Source organism: Paramormyrops kingsleyae, chromosome 6, assembly GCF_048594095.1.
Source record: "Paramormyrops kingsleyae isolate MSU_618 chromosome 6, PKINGS_0.4, whole genome shotgun sequence".
Classification (NCBI taxonomy): domain Eukaryota; kingdom Metazoa; phylum Chordata; class Actinopteri; order Osteoglossiformes; family Mormyridae; genus Paramormyrops; species Paramormyrops kingsleyae.
The window spans coordinates 4,616,626-4,641,451 of NC_132802.1; the positions used below are offsets into that span (position 1 = coordinate 4,616,626).

General features: G+C 47.9%; 1 protein-coding gene across 5 annotated transcripts in view; it reads left to right on the forward strand.

Annotated features, from left to right (window-relative positions):
- vps13d (vacuolar protein sorting 13 homolog D) overlaps positions 1-24,826 on the forward strand; it is a 61,331-nt gene that overhangs the window by 513 nt on the left and 35,992 nt on the right. For all 5 annotated transcript variants that reach the window (XM_072713430.1, XM_023841423.2, XM_023841424.2 and 2 more), the window contains 36 exons: positions 587-806; positions 899-976; positions 1,315-1,505; positions 2,797-2,877; positions 3,314-3,430; positions 4,291-4,395; positions 5,466-5,636; positions 5,999-6,099; positions 6,474-6,642; positions 7,233-7,334; positions 7,761-7,980; positions 8,252-8,476; positions 8,583-8,713; positions 8,816-8,882; positions 9,179-9,355; positions 9,440-9,570; positions 9,678-9,810; positions 9,906-12,173; positions 12,593-12,744; positions 12,985-14,067; positions 14,212-14,302; positions 14,431-14,557; positions 14,721-14,901; positions 15,503-15,685; positions 16,753-16,903; positions 17,388-17,601; positions 18,561-18,732; positions 19,289-19,404; positions 19,604-19,831; positions 20,250-20,524; positions 21,016-21,149; positions 22,047-22,202; positions 22,282-22,483; positions 23,230-23,304; positions 23,965-24,162; positions 24,712-24,801. In XM_072713430.1, coding sequence (XP_072569531.1) covers positions 710-806; positions 899-976; positions 1,315-1,505; positions 2,797-2,877; positions 3,314-3,430; positions 4,291-4,395; positions 5,466-5,636; positions 5,999-6,099; positions 6,474-6,642; positions 7,233-7,334; positions 7,761-7,980; positions 8,252-8,476; positions 8,583-8,713; positions 8,816-8,882; positions 9,179-9,355; positions 9,440-9,570; positions 9,678-9,810; positions 9,906-12,173; positions 12,593-12,744; positions 12,985-14,067; positions 14,212-14,302; positions 14,431-14,557; positions 14,721-14,901; positions 15,503-15,685; positions 16,753-16,903; positions 17,388-17,601; positions 18,561-18,732; positions 19,289-19,404; positions 19,604-19,831; positions 20,250-20,524; positions 21,016-21,149; positions 22,047-22,202; positions 22,282-22,483; positions 23,230-23,304; positions 23,965-24,162; positions 24,712-24,801 — 8,392 coding nt within the window. In that variant the 5' untranslated portion in view covers positions 587-709. The remainder of the gene's footprint in view (positions 1-586; positions 807-898; positions 977-1,314; positions 1,506-2,796; positions 2,878-3,313; positions 3,431-4,290; positions 4,396-5,465; positions 5,637-5,998; positions 6,100-6,473; positions 6,643-7,232; positions 7,335-7,760; positions 7,981-8,251; positions 8,477-8,582; positions 8,714-8,815; positions 8,883-9,178; positions 9,356-9,439; positions 9,571-9,677; positions 9,811-9,905; positions 12,174-12,592; positions 12,745-12,984; positions 14,068-14,211; positions 14,303-14,430; positions 14,558-14,720; positions 14,902-15,502; positions 15,686-16,752; positions 16,904-17,387; positions 17,602-18,560; positions 18,733-19,288; positions 19,405-19,603; positions 19,832-20,249; positions 20,525-21,015; positions 21,150-22,046; positions 22,203-22,281; positions 22,484-23,229; positions 23,305-23,964; positions 24,163-24,711; positions 24,802-24,826) is intronic.

A 24,826-nucleotide genomic window follows, 5' to 3' on the forward strand; every position in this document is an offset into this window, starting at 1 on the left:
AGTTGACAGTTTCTCGTTAGTGAAACCCAAGTAGGCGAGTCACCTCCGAGACCCGTATCGCTGGCTGTCCCTGGATTTAGGGCAGAGCTAGCTCTGTTTCACTGCAAGGCTAGCAGTAATTTAATTAGCCAGCCGCTCACGCTGACAAGCATTTTCCTATTTCGGGAAATTGCCTGAATTTTTATGTGTTACAGGATCTCTTTAACAAATGCCTGCCAGTTTGTAAGCTTATGATCTTGGTAACCAGCCAGTTTGTCTAATTAGTTAGCCGTTTCTCTTCGTCTAAGCTGTTAGTTTATATCTGAATTTTCATCCACTCGGATGTGCAACAGATGGGCTGCCACAAAAACATTGCAATGTGGGACAAGAAAGTACGTAATACAATGTTAAAATTGGTGTTTGAATTCTTAAGTAAATCTGTATTTTTTTAACGTCCCTATGAGGAGCGTCACAACTTTCTTTTTGAGATCTCATACTCTATATTAATGCTAAGGTTTAACCTTTTCGATGTTTGGGGAGTCCGGGTACTTAATTCCATAGCACTAGATGTAGGTCACCTGACTGTATTGCATTCTCTCCTTACCAGGTCTTGGGGTTAGGATTTGGAGGGTAATTGCTGATGCACCTCAGTACATGCCCTATCGGTACCCAAAGTAAACCCTGTGGCCTCCACCCACATCCCCCTATTCCCACATTGTAATCCTTCACCATGCTGGAAGGACTTGTTGCCTGGGTACTCAACACCTACCTGGGCAAATATGTCAGCAACCTTAACACTGACCAGCTCTCCATTGCCCTGCTGAAAGGTACAATGAAAATTTGCATGTGCTGAGATTACAACGGCAGTGTGTCCGTGTGCTATGTGCTGAGTTTGACCCTTAACGCTGCCGTACTTTAGGGGCAGTCGAGCTAGAAAACCTCCCTTTGAGAAAGGATGCGCTTCGAGAAATTGATCTCCCGTTTGAGGTCAAAGCTGGTGAGTAAGAGCCGATTAGTAGTTTGTTTGCATGGGTTTTTATGCATTGAAAGAATGTTGACAAACATGAATGTGGAGCAGTGAGGTCTGTTATGGGAGACGCATTTTGCAGTCGAGCATTGCTGCAGATCATTGCTGCAGATCATTGCTTTGATCCTTACCGACAAGTTTAGCATTGCATTTTAATGTTACCAAACTCTTCCTAAAGATTAGACTGTCACTGCTATCAAAACAATGAGCCATCTTATCTAATGCTAAAGGGCTATGTTATTCTTTGCTAGTGCATTATCTGAGCAAATCTTAACAGGGCTTTGTGTAACCTCATTGTCATGTTGCAGGCTTCATTGGGAAGATAACTCTCCAGATCCCAGTCTACCGGCCGCACAGCGACCCCTGGGTCGTCTCCATGTCCCAGCTTAACTTGATCATCGGGCCGGCCAACCTTCAGGACTTTGATGAGCAGCAAGAGAGGGATTCTGAGCAGGAGCGCAAGAAGCAGCTGCTGCAGGCACTGGAGGACAAGTGGAAGGTGAGCTGTCTTGAGTCTTAGCAGTTTGCTAAGTGTTCGTTTCTTTGTTTTTTACCCGCGCCCCCGAAATCACAGTGCATATAATTCCGAATGCTAGCTTCAGTAACTGAGGATCGGTGCACAAGGCCCGTGCCTTTGATCGGTGCCCGATTCACACAGCTTCTGACCCCCACAGCTGCCCTCGCTGGTTAGAGGGCCCCCAGGAACGTGAACATGTACATGTTTCAGGCCCAGGACACGCTGGAGAGATTATATCTCTCAGTTGGCTGGGAACACCTTGGTGGAAGATGGTTAGGGAGTAGGAGGTTGGGGCATGTCTGCTTAGACTGCTACCCCCATGACCCCATGGATGGATGGATGGATGGATGGATGGATTATTTATTTAAATTGATGGATTATTTAGAATGACTTGTGGTTAAAGGAAATGCTGAGATACTCCGTAAATGTGACAAGAGGAGAAAGGAAATGTTACACGACAGATGACTAGATGAAGAATATGACTCTGGCAAATGGTTCTGAAACTTCTCATTTGCCGTGCCCTTGAAAAGCACCCTGACATTTATACAGGAGGGGGCAGATCTGAGCTGTGCTGCATCCACAGTGTAACTGAGTGAGTGTGGGAAGTGAATGAAACGCAGGGCCTTAGCGCTGCGGAGAAAGGAGGTCGCGCTGGCTACCAGTCCTGCCACTGGGTGAAAGTGGCAAACGATGTAGATGCGTCACATGGCGGGTGCTGACTGGGAAATGCAAAGTGCTGAAACCATTGTTACATATGATCTTTTTCTATTTATTACATAGTTTTTTTATTATTCCTTAGCTGCTTTATTGCTGTTAATTGTATATATGTGAGAATAAATATGTATTTTTAAACATATATATATATATATATGTATATAAAATATGCTTATATATGTGTGTGTATATGTACATATATATTATTATATTGTCATACTATAGTTAAATGGTTTTCTAGCATCTATTGTTTTCTGTGAAATATTATCGCAATGAATGGTGTGTGTCTCAGCGGGCTAATCTCTGCCAGGGATCAGGAATCACAGGTTCGAAGCCCAGGGACAGCAGAGTGATGTCACTGTTGGGCCTTTGAACAAGGTTCTTAACCCCCAATTTCTCCAGGGACAGTCTGACTCTGTGTTCTCACAAAAAAAGTGTGCTGTGTTAAAACTGTCTGCTAAATAATGTTAATGTGATTTTTTTTTTTTTTAATTGCGTGCGAATGAGCTTAACTTTGGGCAGCAGGTGTTGAGTTTTTGTTTGTTACTGTGCTTCGCAGAATGAGCGGGAGCAAAAGGGCGAATCCTATTGGTACTCTGTGACCGCGTCATTGGTCACCAGGATAGTGGAGAACATCGAGGTGAGCTTTGGATGTTCTTTATGGCTCACTTCCCACTCCATCGACTTTCCTATTCCGCTCAGAGTCATGTGGACTGCTCTCTGCCTTCCAGATTAATTTAACTCGGCACTAAAGCTTAGTTATTTATGTATTTTGCACATTTGACTGACTTCTCTATCGGCTCGTCTCATTGCCGAGGGTTTATATGCACGGGCATAACTTTGGGTTGAGTATTGAGGGGGGGTCTCCACCCATTTAAGGGGATCCATTGTACTGACCATTATTTTGGGGTTGTATTGACTAGTTTTGATTGTTCTTCCCTCTGACAGAATTCTGAACATTATTCCAGAATAGAGACAAGGAGAGAAATGCTCTCCGCCATTTTATTTATCGCCGCCTTAATGTATGTCGGGGCACAGTTAAATCGAAACTGGTGTCTGGTTGTGTTTCTTTTTAGCTGAAGATTCAAGATGTTCACTTGCGGTTTGAGGATGATTTTTCCAACCCGTCTAAACCGTATGCCTTCGGCGTCTGCATAAAGAATGTGTCTGCGCAAAACGCCTCTAAGGAGCCGGTGAGCTGTGCTCTAATGCAGTACATATCATCTCGGCCTGGCTGATACGTCGCCTTTTCATGGTCTATCTGTATATTTTCATGTGAGATTGAGGATGAGACAATACCGTTTATATTAGTATACTTTTATTGTGTGTGTTATACACATGATATTTGATAGAGCTGTGAGCATTAGCTGGAAATATAAAGTCATAACGCACTATTTCTTTGATGGTATTAACATATGCAGTATTTTGATTCCCAAATGAGGGAATAGTGTGAGAAAAGATTTTTAATAAAGCTCAGTGGATAAAAATATTGTAATTTGTAATATTAGTTGTATTTTATTAAAGGCTAGTACCTTAAAATGAGGATCTTTTCTAGTTTTGAAAAGCACTTTCAATGGTTGTCAGTCTGGTTTCAAACCCATTTGCCAAATAGGTTTTAGATATACTGTAGATTTTTTTCTTCTTCTAAATATTCACCTTTTTTTCAAAGCAATATCATAAATAAAGAAAACCATCTGTTGGTGGAAATTATGCAATACTTTCATTTCATAGCTGCTTTAATTGACCTTATTTTTGTCTCATCACTTTTTAAATACTGAATAGTTGAAGTTGAATGTGTATTTGCAAACAGGAAAGGAAACCCTTTATGTGCATTTGGTTTTGACCACGCTTTGTTTTAACAAGTGTTTGTGACATCTCGCATGTCCTTCTGACTGTCAGACTGAACATTTAGCCCACTAGGAAATACTGAGATGTTTATTGTGTGTAGCTATTCTGCCTAAAAATACAGGGATGTGGTTTTTAGTCCACATCGCTGAGCCCTGAAACTGACAGACATACAAATAGCCAATAAGGCATCTTTCCCCTGCTATAGGTACGGAAGCTCCTACGGCAGAAGCAGCTTGAGATCCGGGATTTCTGTGTGTACTGGGACACGGAGTGCTGCATGCTGGGAAATCTTCCTGCAGCAGAGATCCAGGTAAAACTCCATGACTACTATCATTTTATACAATTCATTTTAACGCAGGGCTTAGCGGTTAGCACTGTTGCCTGACACCTACAGGGATGTGGGTTTGAGTTCCCAACTGTGTGCGTGTGTGCGTGCGTGCGCGTGCGCGCGCTCTTCCTGTGTCTACATGACATTCCACTAAATGCTTTCATTCCACCCCCCCCCAAAATCTCACAACATGCTGTTAGGTGACTTGGTGACTGAATTGCCCTTAGGGTTAGGGTGTGTGCACTGTGATGGTCTCACGTCCCATTGAGACAGTCACCTGTTGTGTGCTGTGTCATCACCGCTACCCTGCAATGTATAAGGGGTTAGAGAAGATGGATAATGGCTTTTAACGCATCATTATGTAATTTATATGAGAACATGGGAGTGCCGTAGTTCTAATGCAGCCTGTGTGGTGGAGTATTGCTACTGCTGCTCTATATTCAAAATAGTTAGTTTAAAAGTGAATGCTCTAAAAACAGAATGCTCCATTTTTTTTATTCATACCCTAGAATACATTAAACAAAACAAACCGCATTTTCCTAATTCCAAGAAAAATGTGGTGTTTATCTCTTAAAAAAAATACAATTTTGCCTCATCAAAAAGTCTTTTTTATGCTTGTGTTTCACCTCTAATGTTTTTTCTGCTAGAAGCACTTTCATTGGTGGTGGCGTGTAAGACATTTGCTTCTGGTTGCAGTCGGCAGTAACATTTCTCATTGGTTGATTTCAGTAGCATAGCCAAAGGTCTTATCTAGCATAACATACACCCTCAACATGTTTAATACATGTCTGCATGTAGTTCTTGGTTGTATGAGATTAGATCAGATGAACTTTTTTGATTGCAGGGGAAAAGTCAAATACAAATAGTATTTGAATAGTGCAAACAAATGAAGAAAATACACAGTATACAAATTAAAAATGGAAAATTATAGAATATGACAAATAAAGAAAATATCAGTAATAATGTTTTGTTGTTCTTAAGAAGATGATGATGATGATGATGATGTGCCTGAGAGTGGTTTTGTGGCCCCCCACCCCGCCCCGCCCCGCCAGGAGGCCATGACGCGATGCATGCACAGCAGAGAGCACCAGTACGTCTTTGAGCCAGTATGCGCCTCCATGCTGCTGCGCAGGAATGCCTCCAAGGAGCCGCTGCGATCCCGCCACACCCCGCGCATTGAGGGCCAGGTGCAGTTGGAACCCGTGTCCCTGCGCCTCTCGCAGGTAATTACCCGTGGGGGGGCGCTGCTGCGGACCAAAAGGTCACAGTGCCTGTAGAACTAACTTCCAGGGCAGATTCTGGCTCAGGGTCCCTGCACTCAGGAAGGGCTGTGGATTGGTTAGTCAGGATGGCTCATTGGGTGAATGTATTGTTACTGTCGTTCTGAATATAATGATCTAGTCTTGTGATGCTTAGTCCATATTTTTGTTCTGCTTCACTACCTACATGCCTGGTTTTGCCAGCTGGCTAATTATAGATCATTTGATTGCTGGAGATCATGTAGTGCTGGACAAAGTCCTTATTTTGGCCCAGCTTCGCCTTTGTTGAGTTGAGTGCTCATCCGCGTCCGTCTTCTTCTGTTCAGGTGCAGTACCAGCAGGTCATGGCCTTCCTGAAGGAGCTCGACCGCCGCGAGAGGGAGATGCGCTTTCGGAGGTGGAGGCCCCGGGTCCCCGTTTCTGGAAAGTGAGTGTAGGTCCTGGGCTCGCCGGCCGCCCAGTGCGCGCGGTTTTCTCTGCCCGCCGGCCGCCCGGTGCGCGCGGTCTTCTCTGCCCGCCGGCCGGCCGGTGCGCGCGGTCTTCTCTGCCCGCCGGCCGGCCGGTGCGCGCGGTCTTCTCTGCCCGCCGGCCGGCCGGTGCGCGCGGTCTTCTCTGCCCGCCGGCCGGCCGGTGCGCGCGGTATTCTCTGCCCGCCGGCGGTGCGCGCGGTCTTCTCTGCCCGCCGGCGGTGCGCGCGGTCTTCTCTGCCCGCCGGCCGCCCGGTGCGCGCGGTCTTCTCTGCCCGCCGGCCGCCCGGTGCGCGCGGTCTTCTCGGCGTGCCTGACACGTGTGTCTGCGCAGCTCCCGGCAGTGGTGGCGGTTCGCCGTTGACGCCAGCCTGAGTGACGTACGGGAGCGGAGGCGGCGCCGCAATTGGGAGTTTGCCCTGCGGCGGGCAAAGGACGCGCAGCTGTACACCGGCCTGTACATGGACCGGCTTAAGGGGATCCCCCTGGACCCCATGGAGGAGGTGAGGAACCCAAGTCTTTTCTTTAAAATGAAGTGATTCTTTATTTGCCATTTTAACAAGTACTGACACACACACAAATACACACTTGAGAGCAAAGATTGGGGTCTGAGCACAGGGTCAGGCATTTATCTGTCTCCCCTGGAGCATTTTAGGGAGTTAAGGGCCTCATTCATTGGAGATATGATATGTCCGCTAAGGATGGGATTTGAAACGGTCACCTTCTGGTTACAGGTACAGAGGCATAAATGTCAGTGAATTACATGTTCGTTGTCTGTATATTATATGTCTAGCTTGGGACACCATTGGCTTAACATACTTGTCCAGCAAATCTGATTCTGATCCTTATTTTGATAACTCAGTGAGGAAGGTATGCAAGATGTCTCCCAGGGTGTTGATACTGCATTTAATACAAATTTCCATTTCTTTTGGCATACAAAGGCTCAGAATTCTTGTTCCAGACATTAGGGCCTTCAGGGTGAACATGGCTGGAATAAGCTGCGGACTAGACCGCTGAAGTTTGTCGTGTTGCAGATAGTCTTTAATGCAGGGAAAAGCAGACAGTGAAGAGTTTCTGCCATCTCTTCCAACAGAGTGACCTGGAGAGGGTGGAGACTGAACAGAGTCTGGAGGAGCTTCAGTGTCTCAGGGAGGTCGTCCATCACCGCTTTCGAAAGCAGGAGGAGATCGCAGAGGCAAGCGGCTGCAATGAGCTTTTCATACTTAGTCCTGCAGTGTAAAGTCTCTGTGCCGTATTGATGTTTTATGTGCTTTGTCTCATAATGGAGTCTTTTAGGCTGTGCCGTTCCATGCCTGGGCTTGGAAGCCTGTAACGAATCTGCCAATGATTAACATACATGCTAATTTTATTCAGTTATGGATATTGAAAATATGCTCAGTAAACATTGGAGCACAGAGACCAGCGATCTGTGTGTAATTTTGGATTTTTTTTTATCCTATTTTATCCGTCTGTTCTGGCTGCCCATCGATCTGTGTATCTATCAGCCAATCAGATGACATTTTAAATAAGCGACTCCGCTGTGTGTTTTATCTGAGTGAGGATCTGAGATGTTGAACATTGTTTGGCTGTGGTCTGATATGGAGCCTCTCCCGTGCTGTAGAGCCTTCGAGAGCCCATGTCTGACGTGGCCGCCTGTTCCCCCGCCGACTCCATCCCCAAGAGCGGCAGCTCGGGCATGCTGCAGTACCTGCAGTCCTGGTTCCCGGGCTGGGGGGGCTGGTATGGGGACTCGGACCCGGTCCCGGAGGGCAGCGTGGAGGCTCAGGCAGCGGCTGCTGCTGACAAGCTGTTGACTGACCAGGGCACATGGGACATGCTGGGTGAGAGTCCTGATTGGAATCCTTCAGAAAGAGGAGCTGTGGACCTTAGGTGTTGGTTTATAACTAGAGCACCCTGCCAGGATGCTTTCTACGCAAGTAGAGTGGAACAAGAAGCAGGCTGATTTTGTGGTCTTTTCTTAGTAATCCTATGACCTGGATTATTGTTTTTTTTTTTTTTTATCTTCAGGCTGTTTTTATTTTTAGTGAATGTGTATAAACCTCTGAAACGAGAGCAATCTGACCGATGCAGAACATTTATGTGCACCTGCAGCTAACGCTGATGACCTCTTTGACCCACTGGAAGACTCCCAAACTCTAAACACCTTCACCAGGAGGGACCACGTTTTTGCACGTCTTGACTTCCTCCTCGAGACGGGGGCTGTCACTCTGCTCCACCAGGATGAGAAGGGCTCTGTGCCTCATGACAGGGGTGTCGCCCAAACGGGGGGGAGTGCCACACCTCTTGAGAGAGGGGTCATTCAGTTAGAGTTCTCAGGTACTTTGTTTTTGTATTTATCTTTTTATAAACCTGTTATAACATCTTTGCGAAAAATAGCGAATCATTCTAAGTGTTCAAACTGATTTTTTAAATTTGGTTTCAGGAGTGAAGATTGGTTTGGAGTCACTTCCCCGATCAGAGTCTTCTCTGCTGTCTTTGAAACTTGGAGGGCTCTTTCTGAGGGACCTCACTACCCAGGGAACAAACTTCCCTGTGCTCGTCTCTCCAAAACTGGTCAGTGTCACTGTGATTCATTCGCGCCCTTTTTGCATGAAGTGATTACGTATGACGTCACTTGTTCATCGTTCTATGGTATCACTCTTTTCCTTGTACAAGGATAAGGTTGCTGTGGGCATCAACCAGACATTTAATCAGGCAAGCGGTTCAGAAACACCCAGCTCAGGCAAGTGTTTTTAATCACAGCAAACCAATTCTCCTCACCCTCCTCATGGAACGTTGAGTTGCATGCAAACATTGTTTGGATATGTACCAGTGGAATTGTGTAATTTGTAGATATTTAAGGCAAGTTTACAAAAATAATAATGTAGATTATTTTACTTAGTTATTTTAGTGATATTGTAACACCGGTATGTTGTTTGTTTTAAATATAAATAGCTTGTGGTTCATATTTCCATGTTTCGAATTTGTGTCAAGGGACATTGTAACAGTAGGTTTATTTCGCCGTTACCCTTAAATCAGACCCAGACCAGTCATCAGCAGCACCAGTCTTTGAGATGATCTATGAGCGGAACCCAGCAAGAAGTCGTTTTGAGAGGCGCCTGGAAGTGAACACTAGCCCTCTCAATATCATCTACAACCCACAGGCCATCAAAAAGGTGGCTGACTTCTTCTACAAGGGCCGGGTCCACACCTCCGGTAAGCTTTTTAGTATTTTAAGTGCAGGTTGTGGTGATGGAGGTTTTGTTTGGCTGGTGTAGTAGCTGATCTTGTACGCTTCAGGTTTTGGTTATCAGTCTGAGTTGGAACTGAGGGTAGCAGAAGCCGCCAGGAGGCAGTACAATAAGCTGAAGATGCAGACCAAGGCCGAGATCCGGCAGACGATTGACCAGCTGCTAGTTGGCGAGTTCATTGTAAGGCCTCTCTTAACAAACTTCATGATATTATTGTTCATCTACATGTCTGATTTCCCTACTTCCTGCTGTGGTTTCCTTTAACGAGTTTGCATTTCCCTTGGCAGGAGAACAGCAAGCGTTGGACCATGAAGCTGGATATCTGTGCCCCTCAGGTGATCTTCCCAGATGACTTTCAGTCTGAAGACCCCATGTTAGTGGTTGTGGATTTAGGTCGCATTCTTCTGACTAATTCTCAAGGTACCGTTGGATGACTGTCATACTTGTGTCGTGATTGATTGCTGATGGGTGATTATTATGAAAAGGTTGTATTAATATGGTGTTTTTCTTTGAAGATGAACCCAAGACAAAGCTGAAGTCCCCTCAGTCGGAAGCAGATGAGCTTAGTGACGAAGAGTACCAGACTCCTCTGGCCACGCCCCCTGCGTCTCCCTCTCCTGAGCCAGAAATGGATCTTGTAGATTCCGTGAAGAGCACAGAGCTTCCCCTCTGGAAGTCGGAGGGCACACTGCCGTTCAATCGAAGGCTCTACGAAAAGTACTCATTGTCCTTCAATGACTTGCAGATCATGGTTGGCCGGTACAAGGACAACTGGAAGCACCTCCAGGAAAGTGAGGTGGGGCCAACTCATGTTGTTGAGAAATTCAACGTCCTACTGAAGCTGGAGCAGAGGCTCTGCTATACTTCTGACCCTCAGCTCCCTGGTGCAGTTCTATCAGGAACTCTGCCTGACCTCAAAGTGCATGTTAACATGGAGAAAATGTTAGCTCTCCGAAGCTGCTTAGCTAGTCTGAGTAGCGCAGGAGAAGAGGAGGACACTAGTCAAAAGATTACAGAGAATGGAAAATCGCCAGACCCTGTAACACTGCGTCATGAAAAAATATTCCAGAGAGAGGATGGCCTTCAAAAATCTCAGGGGTCTTCAAAAAATCTCACTCAGAGTGTGATGACACTGGAGCAACACACAAGAGAGGTCCTGGTGGAATCAAGGCTGCTTCTTGCAGAGTTCAACATTAACTACATGCAGCTGGGGATTGAGAGTGGTGGCCGATATATTTCTGTACTTAAAGTTTTTGGCACAAATGCCCACTTTGTGAAACGACCTTATGATGCCGAAGTTTCCCTCACCGTCCATGGGCTCCTCCTGGTCGATACCCTACAGACTTACGGTTCAGACTTTGACCTTTTGGTGGCCTCCCACAAGCATCTCAGCTTTGATGTTCCTACAGGCAGCCTTAGGGAGAGCCAGCCTTCCTCCCCAATTTCACCTGATGGTAAACTTAATGAGTTATCAGATATTCATGGAGAATCCTTGCCAGATTTTGACAAAATGTCCCATTTTAGTTCATTTCTCAAAGACCAGGATGCCCTCATTAAGCTAGAGTACCAGTTTGTCAGCTCTGACTGTCCATCTATGAACCTGGACAGCTCCCTCCAAGTGGCCACCATGCAAGTCAACAATCTTGACATCATCCTAAACCCAGAAACAATGGTGGAACTTCTAAAGTTCCTCCAAAATTCTTTCCCTAAAGAAGAAATCTCCTTGACTCCCTCACCCCAACAGTCTTATCACAAGCCTGATGAAGGTTTGAATGAAACCTATCAGTCTACTTATGATCAGAACACAGAGGTAACTGTGGAGATACACCGATTGAACCTGTTACTCTTGCGCACTATTTCCACTGGCACTGTACTGGGTGGAGAGAAGAAAGGCATGAAAATTGCCACAGCCAGCATAAACAGTACCAAAGTCAATGTTTCCATGGGGAGTCGTCTTGATGTCAATGGTTCTCTTGGATGCATTCAGCTGGTGGACCTAACTCAGGAAGGAGGGAAAAGTCAGTTTGTGGTCAGCATTGGAAATGTGGAAGATCTTCCCCCACCAGGGGAGATGGCCCTCTTCTCTGGTGCTGCTGGAGCACCGTCGGAAGCTCTGAATTTCCATCTTTTGGAGAAATCACAAGGGGAGTGCTCCCTACAGTTGCAGATGGCTTCTTTGCACTACAACCATTCCGCTAAGTTTCTGAAGGAGCTCAGTCTCTCTGCTAATGAGGTGGAGGACAACTTTCGCTCCATGTTGAAATCGGCAGCCACCAAAGTGTCCACAGTGCTTGCGACAAAGACGGCAGAGTATAGTGGCATGGTATCGATTTTTGAAACCCCATCCAGGAGGTCCAGAAGGCAGAGTCAGTGCAATTGTACCAGCATTTTCGAAGATGAGGCTGATGTTCAGGTTCCAGTGGAGGAACCAAAAGTAGATTCTTTTATGGTCAAACTCAATTTAAACATTAGCATAGACTCCCCTGTTGTTTCCATCCCACGAAAGCCAGGCCACCCAGAGCTACTAGTGGGACATTTAGGTAGTATAACCATTCAGAATTGTATGTCTGAGCAGGATAGCTCAGAGAGGGAAAAGTTGCAGGTTGAGGTTAAAGACATTTGTCTGTACTCACTCAACACCAGTCACTTGGTCCTCCGCAAGGCCACTCGTGCTGACAGTAGCTCCACCTCCAATTTCTCACCCAGTCAGAATAAGGGCAGCAGTCAGGAGGAGCTTCAGTTCACACGTCATGACTTTTTCGAGTCCCTGAACCGTGGGAGAGGTGAGATGCTTTTGTTATACCTTGATCCAGTTAGGAAAGATATGCAGTTGCCTGTTTTTCAGTGCTATTTTAAAGAAGTACTTTCCGGACCCCCACAATCCCACAAAGGACTGCATGGCTGGATGCATGGATTAGTTGCTTGTTTGATTGATTGATTTTTCTAAAAATCCTTTTAGAGGTTTTTGTGATCAGGGGTGTAGGAAACCCCAACATTTAATCTTGCTTCATTCAGTCCCTCTTAATAAATAGACTGTTGTATGTAATTTATTGTATGTCCCCCTCAATAAAATCTTCTGTTTGTGGCAGTTTCAAACCAGCATATAGTATCTCATGTAATATGATTCTTGGATGATTTAAAAGCCTCTTAGCTTCTGACTGAACACCAGTTAATCAGCTGTCTTGTTTCCCTGTGTTTTAAGCTTTTCACATCCTCAAAGACACCACGATCCAGTTCACCCTTGAGAAAGTTCCTGTCTCAGATGACATGCAGTTCTCCTTCGTCTCTAACGATGAGCCGTTCCTCAGCGCAGGACAGCTCAGAGTAGAGGGCAGATTTGTCAATGCTGTACAGGTAAATTGCTCCAGCTTCTTATTTTAATTTAAGTTTAATGTCTCTTGTGTTTAATGCTCTGCACATGTCATTTGTTCCAATCAACTGTAGTTAGTGTATAGCCTGTAGATGGTGACACCTTTTATAAATGTTACCCGATACCTGTTATTGGGATATTTTCTTTCCTATGGTTTTTTAGCACCGTAGCTGTAATCAGAGATGCTCTGTTAATGTAAACCATTTTTTCTTGGTTTATTCTAGGTGTTTCTCGCCAAGCCTGTATATGAGCAGGTCTTACAGACCCTGGACAATCTGTCCTTTATTGAAGACGATCGAGCAACACCGAGTCAGCCCCCAACTCCGCCGCCCCCCACTCCATGCTACGCCAAGCTCCCTCGTTTCCCAGATTCGCAGGGCGGGCTTTTTGCACACGACCCTCCCTTTGCTGGACTGTCCTATGCTTCCCTGTCCTCCTCCCTCTCTACGCCCATTCCCCTGCTGGGCCACAGCCCTTCCCTCCAGCCCCCATCTTTTACCCAGTTAAGGGCCAACTTTCGAGTGGCAGAGTTGCAGGTGCATCTCAGTGCTGACCTCAGCCAGGGCTCTCAGGGCCTTGTCAGCTTGTGTTTCCAGGATCTGGAGGGGGAATTCACAAAGGACCATCCTCAGTCTTTGGCAGTTGAGCTCACCCTTCGTTCTCTGCTAATGGAGGATCTCCTGGAGCCCAATCCAGACTCAAAGTACAAGCACCTCATGGTTTCCAGGGGTGCCCCAAAGCCCTCCACCTTCAGCCGCAAAGAGTACCTCTCACAGTCCTGCCCAACGGCATCCAGTGTCCTTTACCCTGATATGCCCCGTTCCCTCCCAGCCCAGATGGAGGAGGCGCAGAATGTCTTCCAGTTCTACCAGAGACACCCCAACACACCATCTTCTGGTGCTCGGAAAACTGAAGACCCAGCTTGCCCAAGTACCCCTCCTCCTTCCCCAACCCGCAACATCCCGGGATCTCTCCCGGCCCCAGATTTTGACGATTCCCTGGTCCGCATGAACATCCTTCTGGTGGACAAACGTCATCCCGAGTTCAAGAGCCGCTATGGCAGTGTCAGCCGCAGTGTGGATGTGGACTTCAACTGCCTGGACGTTCTCATCACTCTTCAGACTTGGGTGGTCATTCTCGACTTCTTTGGCATCGGCTCCACAGCAAACAACCATGCTCTGAAAGTTCCTCTGGACCCAACCCAGGAGACGCATAGTCACCAGCCACTTTACACCTGTACAGAAGAAACAGGATTAGCCTATGAGGAGGAAGAACCGGAGAGGGTCAACACCAGGCTTGACCTGAAGGTAATTCCACAAGAGGACTTTGAATACAAAGGATAAGATTAACAACTTGCATTAATTTGAACTTTTGGTTGTTCGTCCAAGTACATGTATTGATTCCTTCCCAGATTGATTGCCTTTCATTAATTTTCTTAATGTTCTTCCAAGGTCCATTCTCTATCCCTCGTTCTCAACAAGAAAACCAATGAACTCGCCAAAGCTAGTGTCTCCAAACTGTCTGCCCATTTAGAGATGATTGGTAAGTTTAGAACCTGGGTATTAAAGTCAAATTAATATCCAGTTAATCCTTGTATTCTTGTCACAAAATGCCAGTGACCTGCACAATGCACTTCCCAGTGTCTTCCTGAAACACTTCCTGTCTCTCAGAGGGAGACTTGACCCTGCAAGGCAGTCTGGGAAGTTTATCTCTCAGTGACCTGACACCACACGGAGACCTGTACAGGGAGCGCTTCACCACACGGGGCGGCGAGGCACTCGTTTTCAACATCCACAAGTATTCATTTACTACTCATGCTTACTGATATTCACTTATATGTGAATATCAGTAACCCTAACCCATTCAGTGCTTTTTGTTGTGTAATCTTTGAGTTTTGTGTTTGTAAGACGTGGCGTTTTGGCTCTGAGGTCTCTGAGGCTGCCCTCTGTGTCCCATGCAGGTATGGTGAGCCAGACCCCTTCCTGAAGCGTCAGTGCGACATGAAGGTGTCTCTGCAGATGGCCTCGGTGCAGTACGTGCATACGCAGCGCTTCCAGGCAGAGGTGGTAGCCTTCATCCAGCACTTTACCCAGCTGCAGGACGTCCTGGGCAGGCAGCGGGCCGCGATGGAGGGCCAGGCTGTATGTCACCTTCCAATACTTAAGTTCCAATACTTCAGAACAGAAGTACAAAGGACAGTAAAAATCCCCGAATGTCGTTCTTGCCCTGCCCCAAATATCAAGGATACATCTGTTGCATCCTCGCAGAATGAGGCTAATCCCATGACTCATTGCTTCCCAAGTTCATTCTTGGGAGGCAAGTTAGCAAGACCGGTCTTGCCAAGACCACAAGTATGATCTTTGCATTCTTGGTATTGAAAAACACCCCTTGTTTTTGTTTCGAATGTGGTTTAACCTAATTTGAATTTGTAACTCCAAGAATTACTTTTTTAATCTTCGTAGCGTAACTTTAAGCCTTTCTCCAATCACCTAAACAGCACTAAGGGTCTTTCAGAAGTCCTAAAACCATGACTGATGATTAAATTAGTAGTCAGTTAGGCCAAAAACAAAAATGTTGCTGATTTCTTTTGTAGTGTCATGTACATGTTTGCAGTATAATATTGTTTGTGTCATAAATAGTCGTGCTAATCAGCACGGTGTGTAATAAAGGTTATAGGTGTATGCACTCGGACCTTGTGGAGATCCGGCAGTTTGTCAGCGCTCTGTCGGCTCTGTCCGGCAGGTGCGGGAACATCCTCAGCGCGCGGCCCGCATCCTCCTGGACATCGAAGCCGGTGCCCCGGTGCTCCTGATTCCAGAGAGCTCCCGCTCGCCCCGGCTCATCGTGGCCAACCTCGGCCAGCTGCGAGTCCGTAACCGCTTCCTACCTGCCGGCTCATGTGGTACATTTTCCCACAAAGACAAGGTAGAGAAACTTACCATGGCTCATGCCTTTTTCCCCTCTCTGGTGAGTCTCTGGCCCACACTCTGCCTGACCTGCTACCTGCCTGCTTTCTTCAAGCGTTTAGTTATGCCTGAGCTAGATTTCTGCAGTGTCTCTCGCTATCGAGCCTGGTTTGGGGTTTCCTCCTTAACCTTTATAGTTATCGACTTATTTATTTAACCCTGATGTTACAAGCCTGCGCTTTTTACCTAAAGCAACCTTCAGGCTTGTAATTTTTGGTGGAAAACCTTTAATTGTTTTGACAAATGTTAGTAAGCATCTCATGTAAAAATTCTGTTCGTCATTGTTATTTTTGTTTTTCCTTGGCTTGTACCTTTGTCTTTCTTTGGAAATTGAGCATTGTAGAATATTTAGTAGTGCCAAACTTGTCATTTTTGTCATGTGTGGATAAACCACCTGCCATTAATGGATCAGTGTTGTTGTCATTTTAAATTTGCAGTGCAGTGCCTTTAGCAATGTCTCCCTGCTGTCATTCATGCATCATGTGTTCGCTTTGTTTCCACGAGAATCTGGTTTTGCATGCCAGCTCCTTCAAGGATCCTGCCCCCTGTGAGGTCCCCTGTCACACAGGAAGCCTCACTCTCCTTTGTCTCGTTTCGACTCTCACAAGTGCATGAATGTGTCTGTCAGAAATTTTGGTTTGCTTTCATCAGTCAACCTGCAAGGGATGTTTCCAGTTATCAGAGTTTGTTCATTTATTTGTGAGTTTATAGCGTCTGTGTGGCGAGTCACGGCCGTTTCAAGGGCAGTGCTGGCTTTCTCTGACTGCTGTGTCTGCTTGCAGTCAGCAAGTCGCGTGTTTCCCCTCGTACGCTGAGAGGCGGCTCGCTGAAAGCAGAATGGCCTGCGTTCTGCTAACAGTGCAGGGGAAACACCAGTTTTGCTGCCCTGTGCTTTTTTGTTACTGTTATTATGCACTTCATTTTAATTGGCTAATGCCTGTTATAATTGCAGCTCTTATTGTGCAGATTGACTGTGTTCTTGTTCCTGTTGTTTTGGACTCTGCTAACATGAGTTGCATTCTACAGGACCGTGTGAGAAATGTTCCCCCAGCACCCAGCACTGTGCCCAGGGAGGAGTCTCCGGAGCCGGCCTCCAGCGGCACTGGCACTGGCTTTTCCCTGGGCCGGCCCCAGCCTGCCCTGGGGAAGATGCCTGCTGTGGATATTGTTAGTCCTGGTGAGCTGTCAGTGCCTAACTGGCTGGAAAACCCAGAGCCCCCCCCCCCTTTGTGTTAAGTGTTATTTGTGTAGGCTCTGCTGTGGAAAAGCCCAGCTCAGCATTACTCTATGCTGGGAAGGTTAGAAGATGCTCCCTTTAAATGACCCATTTTCATCAAGCCCCCAGGCTCCTTGTGATCATAAAATACACCATTAATAAGATTCTACCCTGGGTGTTCAGGGCATCGTTAATTGGCAAATTAATTATTCAGCTTACAAAGCTTGACTAATGGGCAATCATCACTGCCCGTTAATTAATGTCATAAAGCATCTGAAAAGCGAATTATATAAACGATAAAATTACTTGTTACCATAGTGAAATATGTGCTGTTAGGAACTTGTGCTCTGACTTCTTACAAAAAACACAGGACAAGTGCAAATTGATCTAAAAATGACTTTGGATCCAGCCGTCCTTGTGACCCTCTGACCTCTGACGCCATCAGAGGACCACGTGTGCCTGCTGGACTGCATCGCCCTGGACCTGCAGGAGATGGACATCTTTGCGGCGGAGCGGCTGCCCTGCGAGTCCTGGGACGGCACCAGGAAGCCACTGGAAGGCGACCTGCTCTTCCCCTCCTACTCGGTGCGCCGCACGGGGGGCAGCCTGCTGAAGGAGCGCTGCCGGCTCAGCCTGAAGGTGGAGAGGAACCTGGACAAGTGAGCTGGGGGCCCGTCTTTGTGCCTGTGCTGGGAGCTGGGCCCCCCCCCCCCCCATCTCTAGGCCTACGCTGTGAGCTGGGGGCCCTTGTTTCCATGCCTGTGCTGGGAGCTGGGGGCCCGTCTTTGTGCCTGAGCTGGGAGCTTGGGGCCCCCCGTCTCTAGGCCTACGCTGTGAGCTGGGGGCCCTTGTTTCCATGCCTGTGCTGTGAGCTGGGGGCCCGTCTTTGTGCCTGTGCTGGGAGCTGGGGGCCCCCCCATCTCTAGGCCTACGCTGTGAGCTGGGGGCCCTTGTTTCCATGCCTGTGCTGTAAGCTGGGGGCCCATCTTTGTGTCTGTGCTGGGAGCTGGGGGCCCCCCGTCTCTAGGCCTGCGCTGTGAGCTCGGGGCCCTCATTTCCATGCCTGTGCTGGGAGCTGGGGGCCCGTCTTTGTGCCTGAGCTGGGGGCCCCCCGTCTCTAGGCCTACGCTGTGAGCTGGGGGCCCTTGTTTCCATGCCTGTGCTGTGAGCTGGGGGCCTGTCTTTGTGCCTGAGCTGGGGGCCCCCCGTCTCTAGGCCTACGCTGTGAGCTGGGGGCCCTTGTTTCCATGCCTGTGCTGGGAGCTGGGGGCCCGTCTTTGTGCCTGTGCTGGGAGCTGGGGGCCCTTGTTTCCATGCCTGTGCTGTGAGCTGGGGGCCCTTGTTTCCATGCCTGTGCTGTGAGCTGGGGGCCCATTTCCGTGCCTGCACTGCCAAGCTTGCTGGCTTAGCATAAGCGTTATCCTGTTTGTACAGCCGGCTGTTTCGAATAACTGACTAAGCCTTTTGTTGCATGACCTGAAGGTGGACGCTGCTTAATCCCTTTCTGGGAGTCGCTCATGCTCTGTGCCATTTCTAAGGAAACATTGCAGTTATGCGAAGAAGTCGATTCATTCCTTACTTGATAAAGGGTTTGCCTGAACCTCTGTTCCTGCTGCAGGGAGCTGAGCCATTCTGTGCCAGACATGTCCATCCATGGCAGCCTGTCCTCCGTGCACTGCTCCCTGGACCTGGACCGGTACCGGCTGATCCGGGGGCTCCTGGAGAACAATCTGGGGGAACCAGTGGAGGAATTCCTCAGACCCTACAACCTGCAGGACCCCAGCACCTATGTATGGCGAACGGCGTTTTTGGGTTTTTAGCACAAGCACAAATGTGCAGTCCGGGATGTTAATATTAAAGAGGCAAGAGGCCGGCAGAAAGGTTATTAGACATTGTTGTCATTGTGCGACAGTAATATTATGTGAGTGGATTATGCTCACTGTTTTTTAAATATTTAAAATGTTCTTAAAAACTTTTTTGGGGACTGACTGTTCATTTCTCTGGGGGAAAACTCCCAACATGACGACCTTAATCCCTACCCAGCCCTAACCTTAACCACAAGTAACCAAACAAAATAGTAGGCTTTTGGCAACTTTTATTTTTTGATTGCAGTCACAGATTGAGTGTTTCCCCTTGTGGGGACATTTGGACCCCTTGATGTAATATATACATAAACACATACATAGACACACAAAAAGATCCATTAGCAGTAATGCTTTTCCTAGCCTTGTGATCTGCTTTGTATTTCAAACTCGACCTAATTTGGCAAAATGAAACATTGTAAATGCAAACACCCCCCCCCCCCCTCCCCGTGTTCCCTGGCTTCCTCACCCGGCGCCCTTGCAGACGGTGCTGAGTGGGGATGTGTACACCAGCCTGTCCTTCCTCGTTAACATGATGGACGTCAGCCTGGAGCTGCTCGACGCTCCGGCTGCTGCGGGTTGGACGCGCTCATTGGCCAGGTAGGCAGTTCAGTCTCTGGGAATCCAAATTAAATGCTCTTCGTTCTCCGTCCTTGTTAGCCATCCTGAACTGAAGAGCAGCGCATCAGCGGTGTGGCTGCCTGGCCGTGGTTACGCTTAGCAGTCCATCCAGACCTATCCAACGGCTTCCCCACAGGCTCGCGGGTTCGGTTCTTTGACCGGTGTGCCGCCACTGCAGGTTCGACTTCCGCAAGTCCAAGCTGCTGTTTGAGAGCTTCTCCAATGGGTCCAAGTCTGTGAACCTGGTGTCCCACTCGCTGCTGGCGTATGACACGCGTTATGGGGGGCCTGACTCCGCCCCGGGCACCAAAGCCTCTGGGGGAAAGCGCAACGTGTTCCACTGTATCCTGCAGCCCTCCAGGACCGGGGCCAACCGAGCCTCCCTGCAGATGGAGCTGCACTACAGGTTCGTTGGCTGTCCTGGTCCTTGTCCTGGTCCTTGTCCTGGTCCATTCCTGTCCTGTCCTATGCCCAGTCCTGCCCTACTGTGCCTTTAATCTCCTTTGTTAGTGTCATAGTCATTTAAACTGGTCCAATTAGGAAATAAATTTCCTAAAAAAAAAAAAAAAAAGTGCTGTTCGTGCCCAGTTGATGGAACGCTGTCGTAATAGAAGGGTCAATTTGTACCTTTGATGGTACAGTTACTTGACACTGTTGACTGTTCCCTCAAGGGTCTGCCACTGTACCCTAACTAAGTAAATGTACCTTTTAAGGTACAGAAATGAGCGCATTATTGTTTGTACCTTGGTGAATAAAACTGTAGCAGGGCTGTGCCATATTTCTGATGGTGTGGACATTGTACCCCCCCCGCCATCTTGGCTCAGGTCCACCCGGGACGCGTCCTGCTTCACCGTGGTGCTGAACAACTTGCGCGTCTTCCTCATCTTCGACTGGCTTCAGCTGGTGCGCGACTTCCTGCGTGTGCCAGCCGAAAGTGGCGCTGCCCATGGGAGACAACGCTGCCCCAGTGGCGGCAGCGATGCGGGAGCCCCCCCCACCGCCGTGATGCCCAAGACAGTCAAGAGTGGCGTGGTCACCAAGAGGTCCACTGTGCCGGTTACTCAGGAACGTCACCTGGAGATCAAGGTCAATGTGACGGGTGAGGCAGCAAGAGAGAATGCTTACAGGAGTCTACCTCTTTGAGCAGATTACCCAGAATCCCCTGCAAGATATGCACAAATGTCCATAGTATTACAGTTTCTTCTTTGTTTTTGACTTAATGAGTTATCGTTACCTATTGGGTATATTAGTTCTACCTGCAGTTAAATTCATGGGGCAGCGTGTGGCTCAGTGCCATAATCCTGTGTGCCTGTAATCAGAAGGTCACCGGTTCAAACCCAGCCTCAGCACGTCTGCGGGTCCTTGAGCAAGGCCCTTAACCCCCAGCTCCCTGGGTGCCACTACGGGTGGCTGCCCTTCACTGCCAGCTTACTCTTCAAAGAAGAGCAAGTTGAGGGAGGCATAAAGAAAATTCAGATCAATAAAGTATCGATTATTATTATTATTATGATTGTTATTAAATTCAGCCTGAGCCTGGCTAAGTAAAACCAGATACCCATGTTTGTGTTGGACGCTCCTGCTGTGCCACAGGAACGGAGTTTGTGGTGGTGGAGGAATGTTCCTGCCAGGACACCAACGCCATCATCCTGAAGGGCACCACTGTGCTGACCTACAAGCCTCGTCTGCTGGACCGGCCTTTTTCCGGGAGCCTGGCTGGCATTGAGGTTGGTGACGCCCATGTCCATGAACAAGTGCAGTGTTTCTCAGTCCAGTCCTCAGGGAGCCGCAGATTTTCCACGTTTTTGCTCCCTCCCAGCTTCCTGTAAAAATGTGGACTGTCTGGCCGGGAGCTGGGAGGGAGAAAAAAAGTGGACTGTCTGGCTGGGAGGAAGCAAAAACGTGGACTGTCTGGCAGGGAGCTGGGAGGGAGAAAAAATGTGGACTGTCTGGCAGGGAGCTGGAAGGGAGCAAAAATGTGGACTGTCTGGCAGGGAGCTGGGAGGGAGCAAAAATGTGGACTGTCTGGCAGGGAGCTGGGAGGGAGCAAAAATGTAGACTGTCTGGCAGGGAGCTGGGAGGGAGCAAAAACGTGGACTGTCTGGCCGGGAGCTGGGAGGGAGCAAAAATGTGGACTGTCTGGCAGGGAGCTGGGAGGGAGCAAAAATGTGGACTGTCTGGCAGGGAGCTGGGAGGAAGCAAAGATGTGGACTGTCTGGCAGGGAGCTGGGAGGAAGCAAAGATGTGGACTGTCTGTGTGTCACCGTGAACTGGGTTGGGAAACACTGACAAAGTGGCTTGTAAGAGTGTAGAAGAGTATTATTCCTCTATAGAGAAATGTTACGGTAGAAAGTGTTTTTGGTTCTTTGCTCATGAGCCGAGTAGTTGAACACATTTCTGAGCTCCTGCTTTTGTACCAGTTCTAAACTGTTCTCTAATGATTATCTACATTTCACTTTGAATACTTGAGCAGGTGCTGTTTGTCCCGATTGCTCTTTTCTTGACTGTAACTGTTCCCTGCTGCTCTGATAAACAGCTGTGATGCTGTGGCTTTTTACGGCGTCCTGTTCCTGTCCTCCTGTCAGTGCTGATCACCGCGGACGTGTCTCCCTCCCCGTACCCAGGTGTTCTCCTGCCGGCTCGGCAGCGAGCAGGAGACGGCGCTGTCCATCATCGACCCCGTCAATGTGCAGGTAGAGCTCTGTGGAAGCCCCACCTATCAGAGCAGCTCCGGCCTCCTGGATGCCTTCAACATGGAGGACATCCCCCCCCTGCTGGAGGTGTGCAGGCATTGCAAGCATTTAGTCAGGAGGCGCCAGTTCAAATCATGTTCAGAACACCAGAACATTTCCTTTACAGATTCAGTTCCCGGCCCTGGACATCCGTCTCTCCTACAATGACGTGCAGCTGTTCCTGGCCATCGCCAAGTCCATCCCCACCTCCAGCTCCCTGGCGCCCAGTGACCCCGCCCCCTGCAAGCCGCCGGGCCCATCTGCAGCCGGCCCTGATTCCTCTGCAAGTCAGAAGGACCTTTTCAGGCAGAAGACGCAGGCCTTACTGGGTATGAGTGTCATTGTTACAGAACCTCTATTGCCCATATATTCTTTGCATCTTTTTCAGCTTTCCACTATATCCATTGTAGAAACTTCCATCTACACTATGATGCCACAATATTAGTCAAACATCTTACACTGATCTTAAGATCAGTATCAAGCAGCCACCCAGTACAGATGTATTGACTGAGAGTCACAATAAGCAATGGACAGAAAAGCGTTAACAGCGATATCTCCTGTACAGTCGCATAACCAGAAGCTCCCTTTTTTGTGTGAAAAAGGTGTAAACTGGGCAGCTGTATTGACATGTGAGGTGTTTTACGTGCTCCTGCAGTTTGACCAATGGGGTTAAGGATAAAGATGAGAGAAATTTTGCTATTTGCAAAAGTATAGGTACAGTGGAATGCTTCTCTCTGCATACGCCATCTTGTTCATCATAGCTTGTGGGTCTCAGCATAGGGTTAGCCGACATTCAGCGCCCTGGGAGCCAAGGACCTCATTCAAGGGCCCACAGATATGGGGCCCGGGGGCTCGAACCGACGACCTTCCGACCCCAGGCGCACAGACTTAGCCCACTGAGCTACTCGGCACCCCCTAAGGAGACCTCGTAGCTGCTGGAGGATTTTGAAGGATTCCCTCAAATCCCAGGGTGATGTTTCCACTCCCAAGAGTAGGAATTCTGGGAAAGAGGAGCAGGACCCCAATGAAGACAGGAGGGCCTTCAAGGTGAATAACACGTTACTCTCGTCTTCAGAGGGCCAGCTGGCCCGCCTGCAGGACCTGGGTTTTAAGAAGGAGGACTGTCGAAGGGCCCTGATCCTCTGCACAGGTGGGTGTCACCAGGGTCCTCGCTGCTGAAGACCAAAGTCCTGTTTCCATTATATTAAATGGGAAAAATTATTTCACCACCAAAAAAACCCCAAACATTTTTTTTTTATCACTAGAGCATTTTAATCTAGAAAAAATATCAAAGGCTAAATATGAAAAAACTATGAAATGTCAAGACGATGCAAATGTTATGACAAAGACTGAATGCTTTTCAATAGTCTGTTTATTCTATAGTTCACACATGGCTCACTTGTCTAATTTATTCCACACGACATTCTTTGGCTGGAAACAGTCGTGCCGAGGAAATTGTGCAGATTTTTTTTTTTTTTTTTTTACACGATGTTTGGCTTATGATAATGTTGATGTGAATCACAGCTTTTTTTAAAGTATATGCTATGGTTGAAAAACATATTGAGGAGATTGAACTTCTGATATTAAACCTGACGATCCATTATGACAAAAAAAGTGAGTTAACACAAATCGAGGGATTGATGTAGTCAGAAGTGGCCTTTGAAAAAACAATCTGATATATTAACAGGTAAATATAATGATAATTGAATTTCTACTCATAGCCTACAATTGCTAATTATGACTGTGGAACCATTGTAGCAGTGACTGTGAAATGTGGGCGTGTGTCATAATGTGGGCTGTGATTCGTCAGGGCAACTGGACCAGGCCGCCACGTGGCTGCTGGAGAATGCGGAGATGAGCGCCTCGTCAGCAGAGGGGGGGGGCGACTCGGCGGGCCACTCCAGCCACCCCCTCTCCGGGGTGGAAGTGAAGGCCGAGAACGTGTGCATCTGCTTCATCGACGACTGCCTGGACTGCGATGTCCCGCTGGCTGAGCTCACCTTCTCGCGTGAGTTCCAGAAGCGACGCATTCCATAAGATCAGGCGGCTGATGGATGATGGGTGAAGCATGTGCACCAGGGAAGATTTTGCTCATTATTTTTACACTAATACTAAGAATGACCATGGAATGGAAATGGCTGTATGTCCAGCATGTTATCAGTTCTGTTCCCTGTGCTGCCTGAGACAGGGTCCAGGCTGGCTAACAATATGAATATTAACAAATAACAGATGCAGTTATGTTTAAGTAAGTATGAAAAGTTGAAGAAGATTTACAACATTATTTCAAAGGTTGAGGGTTTTAAGGAAAAACAGGTGGCAGTTTTGCAGTGGCACAACAGCACAGCTGATAGTCAGTTTAGAGCTCAGTGCTGGGTGGTGCAGGACCTGACATCAGTTATTCCAAGTCGAGGTTTCGATTTCTAAGCGGATCTGCTGCTATATGACTGGGTGAGATCAGTGGGTAACGCTGTCATCTGAGCTGCCCAGTGCTGATGTGGGAGTGCTGTGTTTGTTGCCGGTGTTTCCATGTCTAACTGCCTTAATCGTGCCTCTTCAGGACTTTATGTACTGCAGCGTATCGGCTCCACCCAGGAAGGCAACGCCAGTTTCACGCTTTCCGGAGACTACTATAACCGCGAGCTGTCCGGTAAGCCGCCCCCCTCTCAGGGCTT